Below are 17937 nucleotides of genomic sequence, written 5' to 3' on the forward strand. Positions count from 1 at the left end.
ATTATATGGAGCTCTTTAAGACTGTCCCCGCATATTTATGGCTATTTATTTATTTTTGTAATTACTGAATTTTACGTATAATCTATATATGAATTTGGCTTGTCTGTTTATCTGTCTTGGTGTTTGTTTGTTTGTTTGTTTGTATCCAATAAACGTCAAAACGGCTGAACCGATCGGGCCCAATTTTTTTGTGGGACATCTAGGGACCCCAGGGAAGGTTTATGAAAAATAAAAATTTCAAATATTTGTCTCCATCAAANAAGAAATTATAAAATAGTTAGATTTTATAGAAATTCTAGAAACACAAGAAATTATAAAATAGTTAGATTTTATAGAAATTCTAGAAACACAAGAAATTATAAAATAGTTAGATTTTATAGAAATTCTAGAAATATGTTGGAATTTTTTGAAAAGTATTTTCCTATGGGTTTCTCTACCAGGTAAAGCATGAAAAAGTGGCGGGAAGCGTCCAAAATTCAAAATCTCACAAAAAAAAATTTTATTTAGGGATATAAGTGCTGGTGTCTTGGGAGCTGTTTTTGTCGCACTTATCTCTTCCAAGACAATAGATAGTGCCAGGAACATTTAGAAAATAATTTTTAAATATCAACAAATATTAATTGATTTTAAATCTTTTCATTAATAAATGTTAATAATCAATTTTATAATTATTATTGACATTTTTTTTAAAAGACATTTTTCTTAAGTCGACGTTTTTTGGCCTTTTTGAATGGCATTTCTTAAGATGTATGAATTCACAATTTTCATTTACAGAAAAAATTGAATAAAAAATTACTACATTTAAAATATAAGAAATGATTAGGTCATTACATAGGTGTACCGTATACATCAAGTTGACACAATAATATTTTAAACTAAATCATGGTTTGTTTTCAAAATAATTTGAGACAGGAAAAGACAAACAAGGTAAAATTAAATAAGAAAATTATAATATTTAAAAACTTGATTTTGAATAATTCTTGTTTTTTAGAAAGAAAATTGAAGCAAAAAGGGAAATTGTGCAGAAAAGGAAAGACGATTTGACGCAGAGGTAAGAGGAAAGGGAAGAGGGGTAGTGGGGGGGAGAGGGNCTCTTGAAGGTACTAGAGAACAAATTTTATCAAACGCCTAAAATGTTAATGATTTTTAACGATTTTTAATCTAGCTATAATGTAAGAAAGTCACAGGAAATAAAAGTTTCCGGAAAAAAAACCTGGAAATAAAAACTTTGGTGAAAAAGTCCCAATTTTTCTGAAGACCTATGACAAAATCTCAATGAAAGTAAAGTCCTAAATTTTAAATTCCTGTGACTTTTTTCCTAAAATATGGGGCTGCCATAAAAGTCTCAGCAAATAAAATCACAGGAATTAAAGTCCTAAAAAAGTCCTAAAAAAATTCCTAAGTCTTGTGAAAATGAGGTGAATTTTTAGACGTTTTCATAAAAAGGACTTTTCACCTTTACATCTGCATATTAAATATAGCCAGGGGCGTTATTTATGTCAAGTCTTTTTTTCAATGGTTATTTAATCCCATGCATTTTTCGTTATACGAGGCCACTTTTTTACATGAAATTTTTTTTGTATAAAATCATACTGGAGCCAGAAAAAAAGTTCTAGAAAATAAAAATTAACCCGGCCCTGCTTGGGTACTTAAAAACAAGGATACGCTGGGGGGTTGTCAATTTGCCCCCCACCCCCCTCTAAATCCTATGTTTGATGTCCAAATATGACAAATAATACATCGTTAGTAACCCCAAAACTTTTTTTTTGCAAAAACCAGTTTTATAGTAAAAATGTTTTAAAAAAAATGTCCAAAAATGATAAAATATACATTTATGAAAAGCCTTTTACCATACCAAATTTTTTTATACACATGACTTTTTTAGTGCCAAAATTTAGGACTTTTTTCAGAGCACTTTTTTGGCGGTTACCAATTTTTTATTGTTTAAGACTGATGGTGGAAGGGGAATTGATTACAGTGGATAGAAAACATATTCTTGCATTAGGTAGGTAGGTAGGTAGGTAGGTAGGTTGGTAGGTAGGTAGGTAGGTAGGTAGGTAGGTAGGTAGGTAGGTAGGTAGGTAGGTAGGTAGGTAGGTAGGTAGGTAGGTAGACAATTTTAAAGGGACTGTAAGCGTAATTTTAAGTAACCTTCCATTTAAAGAGGCCCATCCCCGATTCACAATAATCCCCTTTAAACCTTTGACTGATCATTGAGGACAAAGAATTTAGTGTATTTCTACTGTCTCTGTAAAAAGCCGTACAATTGAAGTGTACGCTAGCATACTGCGCGTGAACTCAACGCGAATGACGTCACAGTTATTCCTTGAAAACCCGAACTATGCTATGCCCAACGCAACACAAATATTCCAGCGCTTCTAGAAAAGTGAGGTATAGGGTACCGTTGTAAATCGGGAATATCCCTCTTGAAGGTACTAAGCTAATCTATTGTTTCTGTTCCAGGCTAAAGCATTGTCTGTGGACGAGAAGATCAACGTTGTTTGTGATTTTATCCTTGAAGCAACTTCTTGGGCCGAGGGGCTAAAAAATGTTCCTATCGAACAGAGGTTAGACAATTATTTGTTTTNAGCTTTTTAAATTAGTTCATTTTAGATCTGTAGCTAAAATAATAAAAAAGTCAAACACTATTTTTAAATTAGTTCATTTTAGATCTGTAGCTAAAATAATAAAAAAGTCAAACACTATTTTTGATTTTTTTGAAACACCGATCAGGCGTTTGAGTTTGACCGTCTTCTACCCTAACCAAAGCATTAAACATATTTTGATGATAGGTGTGTAGTGTATAACAAATTATGAAGTTAAAAAAGTTAAGAAGTTTGAGCACTCTAGCGTTATGGTGTAAGCCGTTTTTAAGTTATGTAGAAAAACACAGGGGGAGATCAGAGGCGTATTCAGGGATGAGGGGGGGCTATTGGGGCTCAGGCCACCCACTGGGCCAGCGAAATCTGTGGTTTTTAAGAATTTTTTTGGGCTACAAAATTCCTGAATATGCTCCTGAAGGAATGACTTCCCCTCCCACCGGCATAGGGTTAAACTGCAAACATGTTTAATCAGGAACTATATTTTAACCTGTTTATTTGGAAGAGGTTCTCTGTATGGTCTTCCTATATCTGTGAAAGAGTGTTTCTTCGTGAAAGGCTATGATGCAACTATCGGTAAGATTTTTAATTTATCTTAATAACTTGATTTTTATTGAATACTTCTGAGATGGAATTTAAAGAATTTAACCCGCGGTTTAAATCCACCAAAACCCGGTTTAAATTAAGCGCCGGCTTAAATCTTGAAACATTTGGTACAATTTTAAGTGGAACCAACCATATTTAAACCGCGGCTTAAATTTAAACCGCTGCTCAAATTCTTTAAATTCGGGAACTGTACAATTTTTTATTTTCTATTTTTTTACGGTTTTTATTGCATAAAAAAGCTTGAAATTATTTTTTCATTGTTAAATTTATCTTGCATACCCTAGAATAAAAGTTGCATAATCCGCCCGATACAACACGTACTGTCTATGGAGCGGGGGAAGGTAGGCGGCCATGAGCCACCACTATTTCCCCTTCCGTGCCACATATTAGCTTTTTTCTCTTCTTGCAGCCATGAGCCACCACTATTTCCCCTTCAGTACCACCACATTTGACTCTTCCGGGCAAAACTACTTTTTAAATGGTATATTTAGGGCCTTTAAAGTGTGATTTTAGAAAATCCAGCACAACTCAAACCATTTTTCAATTCTACTTAAGATTAATATTTTATGTGTTGAATTCTTAAACTGTTTTACAATGAAATTTTTGACAAATTTGACTGAGTATTGTATCGTAAAATATCACAAAGTCTAATGATTATTCTATTACTGACTCATTATACTAAATCCATCTTAAAATCACTCATTAGCCAACTTTGTGATATTTCAAGATGCAATACTCAGTCAAATTTGTCAAAAATTTCATTCATTTCATTTTCAAAAAGCTAATATGAGGCACGGAAGGGGAAGTAGTAGTGGCTCATGGCCGCCTGCCTTCCCCCGCTCGTTTATGCAGTTCATCGTACTGTCCATGGTGTAAAGTCGACCCAGCACGTTTTATGCAGCAAATGTAGCCTGGCTAGATCATAGTGTACAATGTAAATTCATTGTAAATATGTTTTGCGCAATTTTCCATATTTACTCTTAGTAGAGGTAAGCACATATTAATTCTATTAAAACACCTTGCATACTTTAATTAATGATAACCTAAATTAACTAGATATCAACATGTTCATCTTGCATTAACTTTGCAGTGTATTTAAAAAACATTTTCCTATTCCACAGTTGTTTTGGGCATCACTGTAAGTACTACATTATATCCTTTATAAATGAATGCACGAGCGTCTATAATGTCGTCTTGAAAATTAAATCCTCCCATCCTAGAATGTCGTCTTGAAAACGATTGTCTATAATGTCGCCTTGAAAATTAATGATCTTATAAATTATCCCAGGTTTGAGTGGACTGATCAATAAACCAGCTTTGGAGGATTCACCTTACGTCAAGTTCATCAAGGTTAAGATTTTGTGGCACTTTCATTTTTTTTTAGTATTTTTTTATTTTCTATTTTTATGTTTGTTGTTTATAGTCTAAGTTAATTTTCGTTTTTATATTTTGTTGCTTTTTCACGTTTTTTATTAGTTTTTTTTCGATCTTTTTTCTTTGATTATTTTTCGTTTGATTTTTTTGTTCTTATTTTTGTTCTTTCTTATTTATGTTATTTTTCATTGTTTTATTGAATGCTATTTTTTTAAGTTATATTAATTTTTCTAATATTGTTTCCGTTGTTTAACCTCTTAGTCCTAAACAAACGAGTTTGTTTTTAATCTTCATGACAGAAACAATCTCAAAAACTGACAAGGGTCAACCCAGACCAAAATACACTGATAACTAGAAAACTCTGGAATAGGAAGTCGACATTTGGACTCAAGTTTTGACATTAAACAGTCCAATGATTATGAGGCACAGCAAATGTGCAGTGTAAACAGTCTCATTTCACTTAATAAGTTATTTAATAACTCACTAGTAAATCTATTTGTTTTGTAACAACATCAAATTTGCAATTCAGTATTGCTTTAATGTCGTCTTCCTATTCTACAGTTTTCCGGTTATATACAGTGAAACCCTTAATAACGAATACATCGAAAGAATTCAGCAAATGTCGTATTCATCACTTTCTGATAATGGAATGTTGCAGATATTTAGTTTTTTAATTAAATGATTATATGGAACTCTTTAAAACTGTTCCCTCATAATCATGGCTATTTATTTATTTTCGCAAATACTGAAATTTACGTAATATAGTATAAAACTCATTGAAAAATTGTTAAGACGACATTTGATAAATTCTTTCGATGTATTCTTTATTAAGGGTTTCACTGTACACTGTATGTATATTCTCAATAAAATGTGGAACTAACATCTACTTAATTAACTCTCTATATGAGGTTATAGGTCCGTCATCAACACACAATGTTATAACTCTATTGATCACAAAAAAGGAACTGGATTCGTAATTTCAAGTAACCCTCGACATTCAAAGATGTTAATGCCCGATTTTGGATAGTCATTAGACTAATGACTATATTTTGGATAGTCATTAGACTAATGATTATATTTAGGATGGTCATTAGACTAATGACTATATTTAGGATGGTCATTAGACTAATGACTATATTTTGGATGGTCATTAGACTAATGACTATATTTTGGATAGTCATTAGACTAATGACTTTATTTAGGATGGCTATTAGACTAATGATTATATTTAAGATGGTCATTACACTAATGACTATATTTAGGATGGTTATTAGACTAATGATTATATTTAGGATGGTCATTAGACTAATTACCATATTTAGGATGGTTATTAGACTAATGACTATATTTAGGATGGTCATTAGACTGATGACTATATTTAGGATAGCCATTAGACCGCTGATTATATTTAGGATGGTTATTAGACTAACGATTATATTTAGGATGGTCATTAGACTAATGAATATATTTTGGATGGCCATTATGACTAATGATTATATTTAGGATGGTCATTAGACTAATGAATATATTTTGGATGGCCATTATGACTAATGACTATATTTAGGATGGTCATTAGACCAACAATATTAAGGATAGTCATAGTACCATAATAATCTTTAGGATGGTCAATTAGACCAATTATTATTTTTTTGCTATTTTGCCATTTATTATTTTATATTTTGTTTTATAAAACCAAGGATGGTATTTAGAATTGTTTTTTGACTAATGACTGTATAAGGAACGGTCAATAAACCAGTGATGTTTTTATATAAGACGAACATTCGACCAATGATTTGATATACAGTATAATGAAGACGACTTTTTTATTAAGTGTTGATGTTTACAAGCTTTTTTCGATTTACGAGTTAACATGAAAATAAAGAGAAGCTGCTATTTGATAACTTTACTTTATTATCATGATAATATTTAACCATGTGCTGTTAAAAAGCTTTAAGAAATAAAAATTGAAATTGAAAGTCGTCCTCCTTGTATTGATATTTACGACTACGACTGTAGGATAAACATAAAAGCAATAATTATTTTCAGGATGCCCACGGAATCCCGTTCTGTTTGACTAACATACCTCAAACGATGGTTTCCTACAGCTGTAGTAATCCAGTTTATGGTAAGTACAGTGTTTCCCATAACCGAGACTGGAAGCGTAAGTTTCCCATGACTGGGACTGGAAGCGTAAGTTTCCCATGACAAGGACTGGCAGCGTAAGTTTCCCATGAAAGGGACTGGAAGCGTAAGTTTCCCTTGACAGGGACTGGAAGCGTAAGTTTAACATGACAGGGACGGGAAGCGTAAGTTTCCCATGACAATGACTGGAAGCGTAAGTTTCCCATGACAGGGACTGGAAGCGTAAGTTTCCCATGACAAGGACTGGCAGCGTAAGTTTCCCATGAAAGGGACTGGAAGCGTAAGTTTCCCTTGACAGGGACTGGAAGCGTAAGTTTACCATGACAGGGACGGGAAGCGTAAGTTTCCCATGAAAGGGACTGGAGGCGTAAGTTTCCCATGACAAGGACTGGAAGCGTTTCCCATGACAGGGACTGGAAGCGTCAGTTTCCCATGACAGGGACTGGAAGCGTAAGTTTCCCATGACAGGGACTGGAAGCGTAAGTTTCCCATGACAGGGACTGGAAGCGTTTCCCATGACAGGGACTGGAAGCGTAAGTTTCCCATGAAAGGGACTGGAAGCGTAAGTTTCCCATGACAGGGACTGGAAGCGTAAGTTTCCCATGACAGGGACTGGAAACGTAAGTTTCCCATGACAGGGACTGGAAGCGTAAGTTTCCCATGACAAGGACTGGAAGCGTAAGTTCAAGTCACTCTCCTTTCAATAGCAATACCCGATTATTCACAAGGGTATCCATATAACTTTTATCTAAACAATAATGTGATAGATATTAGCATGTGACTGCACATGTTTCTTCTTAATCATTTTTCAAGAGATTTTGAATTATTTACATAGATAAATTAAAACCATATGTAAATCGTTATTGGTTAATTATGTGATTATAAAATATAACGGATCTTTTAAAATTTTGTTCTGTCCATTGAAAATAAAGCTATCGGGGCAAAACGGATTTTTATAAATTAATGATACAGGTTGTCCCAATAAACATGGGAATTTAGAGAAGACTTGAATATCGTCTTTGATTTTTGATAATTAATAAATGACATAAAGAGCATCAAAAAAAGATTGAAAGTCTAATGAGCTTTCCAAAATGTAGTCTACCTTCTTTTTATCTTTAAATTGACCAAGTTATTAAATATTAGAACCGTTATGTTGGTTTTTTAATAAACTGGAATCTGGATAAATTCCTAACGTCACCGTCAATTTTCAAGATATATGGTTAATCACATTTTGAAAATCCTGAGACTATTAGTTTTCTGTGTTAAATGTTTTGACTGGAATATTACAAGATTATATTAACGAAATAACCCCGTGTTAAACAAAGAAGATATAGAAGTCGTCATTTCATTCCCATGATCATTGGGACACACTGTATAATAAAAAAATTGCAGGAAACACTTGTAATCCTCATGATCTACTGAGAACTCCTGGGGGTTCTTCAGGGGGTGAGGGGGCCCTTATTGCTGCTGGTGCATCACTTTTAGGGATCAGAAATAGACGAGAAAAAAATGTCTAGAATTTTTAATTGTTAACAGATAATTTTACTTTTTCAAACTTGTGCTTTAAATAGATAAAGGCTTAATAAATGGCAGACATGTCTCAGTAAGTCTAGTTTACCCCAAAATTTATCAAAATGTCCGAAAAATTTCTATTTTCTTTCAAACAGTTATTAAAATAAAAACTTTATCAAAATCTATTTTTTAAAACCAGGAATTGGTTCTGATATTGGTGGTAGCTTGAGGAAATATATTTTCCAAGTTTATATTATCTTTGTAAAAAAAGAAGAAATACACAAAATAACTTTTATTGGGAATGTCTAGGCTGCGTCGTTAACAATCTTTAATGAAGGGTCGTCATTAACGATAGTTAACGATCGTTGAAAATTAAAAACAACCAATTTTCGTTAACAAAACGAAGAATTTTTTCAAAAACGATCGTTTTTAAAAACAACCTTTACAATTTTCATTTTTATCGCCGTTTTATAAAAAACGATCATTTTTTCAAAAAAGTAAAAACGATCCATCCCTAATTGCGATGCAGCCTAGACATTCCACAAAAATTTATTTTGTATTTTATCTGTAATTCTAATAGCAATCAACAAGTTCCAGAGAAGGAACTGCAGCCTAGGTGACGTAATTTAAAGTGATCATTTAAAAAAATACAATTTTGAAATTTGTAAAAATGTTTTGATTTTCGAAGAACTAGTCCAAAACTCTCAAATAATTTCTCATTCCTAGATGTGAATCGGACATATGGCACTTTTTAAATTGTTGGTCACTTGAAATTTCGCCCCCAGTCCCTTTAAACATCTGGAAAATATATTATTATTAGAATTCCATCCCACTTCAGTGGCGTGGTTGGACTGAAACCAACCAATGGAAGAATTTACCAAGGTACAGGGTTACACACAAAGAATGAGATTTCAATGACGACCTAAAAGTCATGAAATATGATGAATATGAATTTGGTTTAATGGATTACAGGAAATTGTAAATGTATACAAAAGATCTTAGTTTTATGATCGATCGATAAACCAAATATATATCTCAATGTTAACCTATTATATCTCAATGTTTAACAATTTTTTTTTACTGAAAACAAAAAGTCACAATTGTTTTCGTAAGATAACATTTTGCAAACATATAAATTTTTTCAGTTTTTGTATCTTCTATTTTTTTGTTTAATTGTTATCTTTTTTTTTAAGTGCTGGTTCTTACTTTATTCTTGTGGTTTCAAATGTTGATGATGTAGTTGTTTTTGTTGTTGCTATTTTTGTTGTTGTTTTTGTTTTTGTTGTGGTTGTTTTGTTTTTGTTAATGTTGTTGTTTTTGTTGTTGTTCTTGTTATTGTTTAGTTGTTGTTGTTTTTGTTTTTGTAATTGTTTTTGTTGTGGTTGTTGTTACTTATGATGTTGTTGTTCTTGAGGTTTGTATTTATGTNAATATATTTAGACCCTGTATCCTATCTGTAGCTGGGTTTATGTCAGCAACTGTATCCTGGATACATGAATATATTTAGACCATGTATCCTATCTGTAGCTGGGTTTATGTCAGCTACTGTATCCTGGATACATGAATATATGTGAACCCTGTATCCTATCTGTAGCTGGGTTTATGTCAGCAACTGTATCCTGGATACATGAATATATTTAGACCCCATGTATCCTATCTGTATCTAGGTTTATGTCAGCTACTGTATCCTGGATACATGAATATATGTAAACCCTGTATCCTATCTGGAGCTGGGTTTATGTCAGCAACTGTATCCTGGATAAATGAATATATTTAGACCCCATGTATCCTATCTGTAGCTGGGTTTATGTCAGCAACTGTATCCTGGATACATGAAAATATTTAGACCCCATGTATCCTATCTGTAGCTGGGTTTATGTTAGCTACTATATCCTGGATACATGAATATATGTAAACCCTGTATCCTATCTGTAGCTGGGTTTATGTCAGCAACTGTATCCTTGATAAATGAATATATTTAGACCCCATGTATCCTATCTGTATCTGGGTTTATGTCAGCTACTGTATCCTGGATACATGAATATATAACTGTATCCGGAATACAAATTGGAATGCAATGTCTGCTGGAAAATGCCAGGTAACAAAAATTGAACATTTTAAATCTAAACCAATTGCACAATATCTGTCAATTTTGACAAAATATGGAATTCTCAGGAAAATCAAAATGAATAAAACTACAAAGCATAGAATCCATTATATAGACGATTTGAACTTGTTTACCTAATTCTAGGTTGATGGGGACAAACTGTATTTTAAAGAATGAAAAGTAGGGTCACCCGGTATTTTTAAAGAATTAATTAGATTAAAAATGAAATTTAATGACACCCTGTATTCAGTGCATTATAAAAGAGTCTTGCTTTGAAAATGTTAATTCTTTTTGGTTAATTTCATTTAAATATTCGGTATATTGTTTCTGAAAAAATGTAAGATATTTTTAACGACTAAATTCTTCTCTCACGCGTTTCGTTTCACGAAAATTTCGCATTTTTTCCCATTTCGTTTGCTCGAGAAAAATCCGAAAAAATTTTTTTGTCGCGAAATTTCGTTTCCTTTTGTTGCGCCAGTAATTGTTTCAGCTACAACACTTATGGTTTTCGCGAAAGTTTTATTTCGCGAAATTTCGCATTGTTTTCGTATTTTTTGCTTAATTCATTTTTGCGAAAAAACGCGAAATTTCCAGAAAAACTTTGCAAAACACGAACGAATATTTTTGCACTTGTTCGCGAAAGTTTTCGTTCCATCTTAAATCATAAATCTAAAAATGCGAGAACCTTTTTTATTGAATATCTCAGTCAATTTTGAGGGTACTGTTCTGAATCGGACATGAAACTTAGCTTGAAATTACGTCTACAGTTCCTTTCAGGAGAATGAGTATCGAAGATTGGATGGTTATTCCTCTACAATGGCAGGTTGGGTCACTTAAATAGATCACATTTCAAAATAAAATTAAAAATATTCTTCATTTCAAATTTATTGACAAAACGTTTTCCAAAATTGAAAGATTCCAATGAAAGACACAAAATAAAGAAAGTGTATTTTTTAACTAAATGCTTAAAAAATTCTAATTATTAATAAAAAGAGTAAATGTTGAATAATGTGATTTTATGTGGCTCTTAAATAAATTATTTCATAACTTTTAAATGCAAAAATACATAACTTTTCTCTTCTTCACTGAAATAATTCACAGGTTGTTCTTGTAGAAAAAAACACATGGCCGAAGAAAAAGATTAAAAATCAAAGGAATTATATCTTGATATTTAATGTGATCATCAATTTCAAGATTAGCTGTTTTAAACTCGATAATTTCAAGGTTATAATGCAAGGAAAGTTAATTGCAGTTTCGTTTACTCTGCGTACATATTGAAACCAGTTCTCTCTGGGCGGGATTTGTAAACAAGAATAGATGCATCAATGTTCGTTTAGTATCCGAGGAGAATAAAAGCATTTAATTTTGATAATTTTGATAATTTACTAATAGTTTCCTATGACCAGAATATTTCATTGATTTTTTATGTGAAAAATGGATCACATGTCAGGCTGTGACATCCCTCTTGTGTTTACATTACCGCCCAGACCAGAGACAGTACACTGTAGTACAAAAGATGCGTACACCTCTGCAATAACTTTCCTTGCATTATAACCTTAAATAAGTTGAAAGATATATATCATTTTCTAGTATTTCATTCTCACAATTTTTTCCTTTTTTTCTGTAGTAAAAAATCCGCAAGTCACTGTATAAAGAAACCTAATTTTAAAAAAAGAAATTTTATGGACACGTGATAAATTGAATAACTTAATAAATGAATTGAAATTACATCAACGTTCCTTAAATCGCGGATGGTTCCTTAAAATCCCTTTTGACATGTGTCCAGGAATCCCTATATACCCCTGGCCGGAAGCTAAGGATAGGTTGGTATGATTATGATGGATTTTTTCCCGCTACACCCGGCTGCAAGAGAGCTGTTAGGTAAACATTAAACAATTAGAAAACAAAAATATTTTTTCATAATTAGGAACTATTAAATAAAGGGAATACTGCAACTCTATTGAAATGAGTTTGTTCAGCTTTTCAATAATTTTTAATGTAAAATTCTTGAATAATTGTTAAAAAAAAAAATTGAAAATATTTTTAAAAATTGGTTAGTTTTTTATAACTTTTTTTTCTACATTTTCAACTTCTTATTGCTGTAACCACACTTATTGTATTTTTTTTATCACAAACTAACATTTTATAATTCCTATAACTTTGCAACCTAATGTTTTATACCTTTGATATTTCTAACTAAGATTATTTGATAAAATACAAATCACAGTTTGAGATATCAAAGGTCTAAAAATTTGGATTTAAAATAATTAGAAATAATCAGAAGTAAGAAAATCTGAGTTTATGGTCAGGATTCTTTTTTTTTTAACCCTATCCTGATTGGGATATTTTTATCAAATATAGATTGGCTAACCCCCCCCCCCATCCCCTAGATTTGTCCCTTAGAGTTAAGATACATGTCCCTAGTCCAACTTTCAAGGCCTGCTCATTATTAAGATTAGACCATATCTATTTATTGGTTAGGGTGCAAGGGAGCATTAATAAACAGTTCAAAAAGTACGTCGTAAAATGCTCAAAAATAAGTATTTTTACATTTGACAAATATTAACATGTGACACATTATAATACATCCATTTGTCAAAATATAAATTTTAGCCCTTTAGCTTAATTAATAAAAAGTTTTTAACCATTTTTGATTTTTTTTTCAAATATCAACCTGCCCTTTCACTGTCCTTCACCCTTTACTACATTAAAGAAAAAAGAAGAAGTTTTAGCATTCTAATGTCAGCCGTTTTTAAGTTATTTAGAAAAAACCACAGGAAGGGGTGGACCCCCCCCCCTCCCCATCGTGATAGAGCTAATGACTTTCAGTGCCAAAAAATTGAATTAAGAATTTAGGCCGTGTTCACTCCTGTATGCCGAATCCATTAGCGCCTGATCCAATCAGGGTTCAGTCATGTGTTTGTTGTCTATTCTTAACCAATAGAAATAGTATAGCGGTAACATCTATCTTTCTATCTATCTCATTATCCAATCAGAGTTATGAATCCTTTAATCGGCGCTATCAGTAAATGGAAATATTTACTTCTACTTAAACTATAGTGTGTTGTAAGCTTTATCTTCTGTGAGTAACCATGTATGAAACGACTGTTTTTTTATCAATTTTTTTATTCTTCCATCTTCCAGGGAGGTTACTGAGAAGCTTGAGGAAGCAGGACATCATGTACAAGAGTGGAAAAATAGAGGTGATGACTGTCATTGTAATTTCAAGTGAACCTTCATTTAAACAGGACCATATCCGATTCACAACGGATACCAGTATCCTTATAAACCTATACTCCAGGGGGCGGAAACGTCATCATGCAAATACGCACGTGCGTCTGTACCAAAAGAGTGTGTGTAAGTAATAACGAACCAAAGAAGGCGTGTACTGTAGATATATACAGTACGTAAGAATCTCGGTATTTCTACAGTCTAGGAGAGTATATTTGTTTATTGTTATTTGTTTACTTAAAAATAAGTTTAATATATTATCTATATATTTAAGCCAACACTACCAGCCAAATTTTCATACAAAGAATTAAATTTGATTAAAGTTTACAATAAACTACACATTATTCAAGCTTATTTAAAATTGACGACAAATTGTTCTGCAATTTCCTTGACTGTAGTCATGTTGTGTGTAGCTGTACCAAAAGAGTATGCGTGTGTAATAAAGAACTCGTCTGCAAAAACGTGCGTCTGTACCAAAAGAGTGTGTGTAAGTAATAACGAACCAAAGAAGGTGTGTACTGTAGATATATACAGTACAAAAGAATCTCGGTATTTGTACAGTCTAGGAGAGTATATTTGTTTATTGTTATTTGTTTACTTAAAAATAAGTTAAATATAAATGTAATATATTATTTATATATTTAAGTCAACCTTATAAGCCAAATTTTCCTACAAAGAATTAAATTTGATTAAAGTTTACAATAAACTACTCGTTATTCAAGCTTATTTATAATTGACGAAATTGTTCTGCAATTTCCTTGACTGTAGCCATGTTGTGTGTAGCTGTAACAAAAGAGTGTGCGTGTGTAATAAAGAACTCGTCTGCAAAGCAGTGCGACTGGCTTTCTCATGCCAGACCAGCGCCATTTCCTTTCCCTTTATTCTTATTCCCTGCTATACACTAATGGAAAATGTACTGGGAGATTTCGACGTTTTCATGGCAAAAAGAGTTAAGCATTTTTCTCCATGTTTTCTTTAGCTTAAAACAATTTCCGCAAAAGAAAACTATTCTAACATATGATATAAGTGAATTTGAAATTGAATTCAACATGTTTATCCTAGAATCTGAAGTTTCTTCCATATCAGCATATCTTTTATTATTGTTTTATGGTCCGACATATTTTTTTATTGAAATGTTACTTTTTCTCTGTTTTCTGTTTCAATCAAGTAAAATCTTTATCTTTTTTATAAATTGAATTGAAACAAAATAGAGTCTAGTACAATAGATGGAAACGTAGAATTTGTACACTCTGAATACAGCTGTATTCTGACGTCACAAGTGTCAACTTAGTTTTTGTTAATTATTAATAATAAAGTACTTATCTTACAGTAAAATAAGTGAAATTTTATGTGTTCTTTATTGTCAGTTTTTACACTTTTTTTTTAATCTTGCAAAACATGTCAACAAATGTGAGAAAATTTCGCTTTCTTGTTATATTTGACACTTGTGACGTCGCAATCGTGTATAATTGATCCATTTCTCTGTTGCCACCTATTGTACTTGAAAATCTATTTGAAACAAACTAAGTGAGAGTTCTTGGCATTATCTCAATTTAAAGATATTTTATCTCCTAGACCACTCTGAGATTGCTAATGTGTTTAATGAAATCATGTTGAGCGATGGGGGATACCATAGTCTTGCAGCATGGAAAGGAGAGATTCTGGACCAATCTATAGAGGTATATCCATAGGCTAAATCAAAGTGAGGTAAAATCAAAGATTTAAGTGATTTTGTGAGGTAAAATCAAAGGTTTAAGTGAGTTTGTGAGGTAAAATCAAAGGTTTAAGTGATTTTGTGAGGTAAAATCAAAGGTTTGAGTGATTTTGTGAGGTAAAATCAAAGGTTTAAGTGAGTTTGTGAGGTAACATCAAAGGTTTAAGTGATTTTGTGAGGTAAAATCAAAGGTTTAAACGAGTTAGTGAGGTAAAATCAAAGGTTTAAGTGAGTTTGTGAGGTAAAATCAAAGGTTTAAGTGAGTTAGTGAGTATTGCCTTGATTTCGTCCTCCTATTCCATTGTTTTCTGATATTTTAATGTTGTTACAGATGAATGTTTTGAGATTCAAGACCCCATTATTTCTTCATGGTCTGGTTAGCTTCCTCTCAGGTAGGTTTTCATTGAAATTGGGAAATCGTTTCACGAAAATTATTCTTTCGCCGTAAATCTCGCACTTTTTCGCATTCAATTCGGAAAAAATATCTCTAGAAAAAGCAGTAAAAATGCGAAAATTTCGCGAAAAGTGCGCCAATTTTCGTTTTTTCGTGAAATTCAGCAAACTTTTGTTTCGCGAAAATTTCAAATTTTTACGCGAAACAGATTATTGCAAAACTTTGCAAAAAAATTAGCAAAATACGAAAAAATAATCGCAAAATTTCGAATTTTTTCGCAAAAATGTTTGTACTCTTAGGATTAGTATCACAGAAGCTAAAACTCCTATGGGACGCTGGACCGATTAAAACTAAGTAAGAAAAACAAAATTAACTTTGAAAATATATTCTCAAAGAGATTGTCACAGAAATTTTAATTGAACCTCTATGTAAAGAGTCTAATAATCGAATTAATTTTCTACCTTTCTCCGAGCAAAATTGTAAAAGATATTTTATTTCCCTATCCATAATTGATCAATTAAAATTACATGTTCTCTGTAAAATTATTTTTTTATTTCTTTTCAAGATATAAGACCGTTGTAAATTGGGTGTAGGTAACTATTCAGATTAAATTGGAAAATTATCTCGACAGTCCCTTTAAAAATATTCATATTAAATTATCAATATATTATGTAAATGTATACTCTGTATAATTAGAGATATATTAGTGTATACTCTGTATATTTAGAGATATATTAGTGCATATTCTGAATATTAAGAGATCTATTAGTGTATACTCTGTAGGAGATCTTTTAGTGTATACTCTGTATATTAAGATATCTATTAGTGCATACTCTGTATGAGATCTTTTAGTGTATACTCTGTATATTAAGAGATCTATTAGTGTATACTCTGTATATTAAGAGATCTTTTAGTGTATACTCTGCATAATTAGAGATCTATTAGTGTATAATCTGTATATTAAGAGATCTATTAGTTTATACTCTGAATATTAAGAGATCTATGAGTGCATACTCTGTATGAGATCTTTTAGTGTATACTCTGTATATTAAGAGATCTATTAGTGCATACTCTGTATGATTAAGAGATCTATTAGTTTATACTCTGAATATTAAGAGATCTATGAGTGCATACTCTGTATGAGATCTTTTAGTGTATACTCTGTATATTAAGAGATCTATTAGTGCATACTCTGTATGTTAAGAGATATATTAGTGCATATTCTGTATATTAAGAGATATATTAGTGTATACTCTATATAATTAGAGATCTATTAGCGTATAATCTGTATATTAAAAGATCTATTAGTGTATACTCTGAATATTAAGAAATCTATTAGTGCATACTCTGTATGAGATCTTTTAGTGTATACTCTGTATATTAAGAGATCTATTAGTGCATACTCTGTATATTATGAGATCTATTAGTGTATACTCTCTATATTAATAGATCTATTAGTACATACGCTGTATATTAAGAGATCTATTAGTGCATACTCTGTATATTTAGAGATCTATTAGTGTATACTATGTATATTTAGAGATCTATTAGTGCATACTTTGTATATCTATAGATCTATTAGTGTATACTCTGTACATCTACAGATCTATTAGTGTATACTCTTTATATCAATAGATCTATCAGTGTAAACTCTGTATATTAAGAGATCTATTGGTGCATACTCTGTATATTTAGAGATCTATCAGTGTATGCTCTGTATATTAATAGATCTATTAGTGAATACTCTTTATATTTAGAGATCTATGGCTTGTGAATGGTAGCAAAGATAGACTGATAACAGAGTTTGTATCTGACTGGAATAATCATGATTTTGATATCGTAATTTGTCCTGGTTTCCCTTTTCCTGCTCCACCTCCCCAGTATCCTTCTAGAATACTCTCAGGTACCCACCTTCCAGTATCCTTCAGGTATCCACCTCCACAGTATCCTCCTAGACTACTCTCAGGTACCCTCATCCACAGTATCCTCTTACTCCTAGACTACTCTCAGGTACCCACCTCCACAGTATCCTTCTAAAATACTCTCAGGTACCCACCTCCACAGTATTCTCCTAGACTTTTCTCAGGTACCCTCATCCACAGTATCCTCCTATACTACTCTCAGGTACCCAACTCCACAGTATCCTTCTAAAATACTCTCAGGTACCCACCTCCACAGTATTCTCCTAGACTACTCTCAGGTACCCACCTCCACAGTATCCTCCTATACTACTCTCAGGTACCCACCTCCACAGTAT

The 17937-nt window shown here is 32.1% G+C and overlaps 2 protein-coding genes across 2 annotated transcripts; both read left to right on the forward strand.

The window, feature by feature from the left end:
* The first annotated feature begins 350 nt into the window (after window positions 1-350).
* On the forward strand, window positions 351-9199 carry LOC111713554 (fatty acid amide hydrolase 1). Its single transcript, XM_023488436.1, has 13 exons — window positions 351-440; window positions 508-579; window positions 913-927; window positions 992-1051; window positions 1950-2005; window positions 2273-2355; window positions 2464-2567; window positions 3106-3176; window positions 4495-4556; window positions 6627-6705; window positions 8115-8207; window positions 8434-8464; window positions 9055-9199. Exons 1-13 carry the CDS (start codon window positions 394-396, stop codon window positions 9158-9160), a joined length of 879 nt encoding a protein of 292 aa, XP_023344204.1. The 5' UTR covers window positions 351-393; the 3' UTR covers window positions 9161-9199.
* Window positions 9200-9669: 470 nt separating this feature from the next.
* On the forward strand, window positions 9670-17717 carry LOC111713555 (fatty acid amide hydrolase 1). The gene is made up of 9 exons (XM_023488437.1): window positions 9670-9710; window positions 10282-10332; window positions 11119-11164; window positions 12128-12222; window positions 13486-13544; window positions 15148-15251; window positions 15618-15678; window positions 15980-16034; window positions 17438-17717. The coding sequence occupies exons 1-9, from the start codon at window positions 9703-9705 to the stop codon at window positions 17715-17717; spliced, it is 759 nt and encodes a 252-aa protein (XP_023344205.1). The 5' UTR covers window positions 9670-9702.
* Window positions 17718-17937: the final 220 nt, after the last annotated feature.

The sequence above is a fragment of the Eurytemora carolleeae genome, unplaced genomic scaffold (assembly GCF_000591075.1).
Source record: "Eurytemora carolleeae unplaced genomic scaffold, Eaff_2.0 scaffold844, whole genome shotgun sequence".
NCBI classification, from domain to species: Eukaryota; Metazoa; Arthropoda; class Copepoda; order Calanoida; family Temoridae; genus Eurytemora; species Eurytemora carolleeae.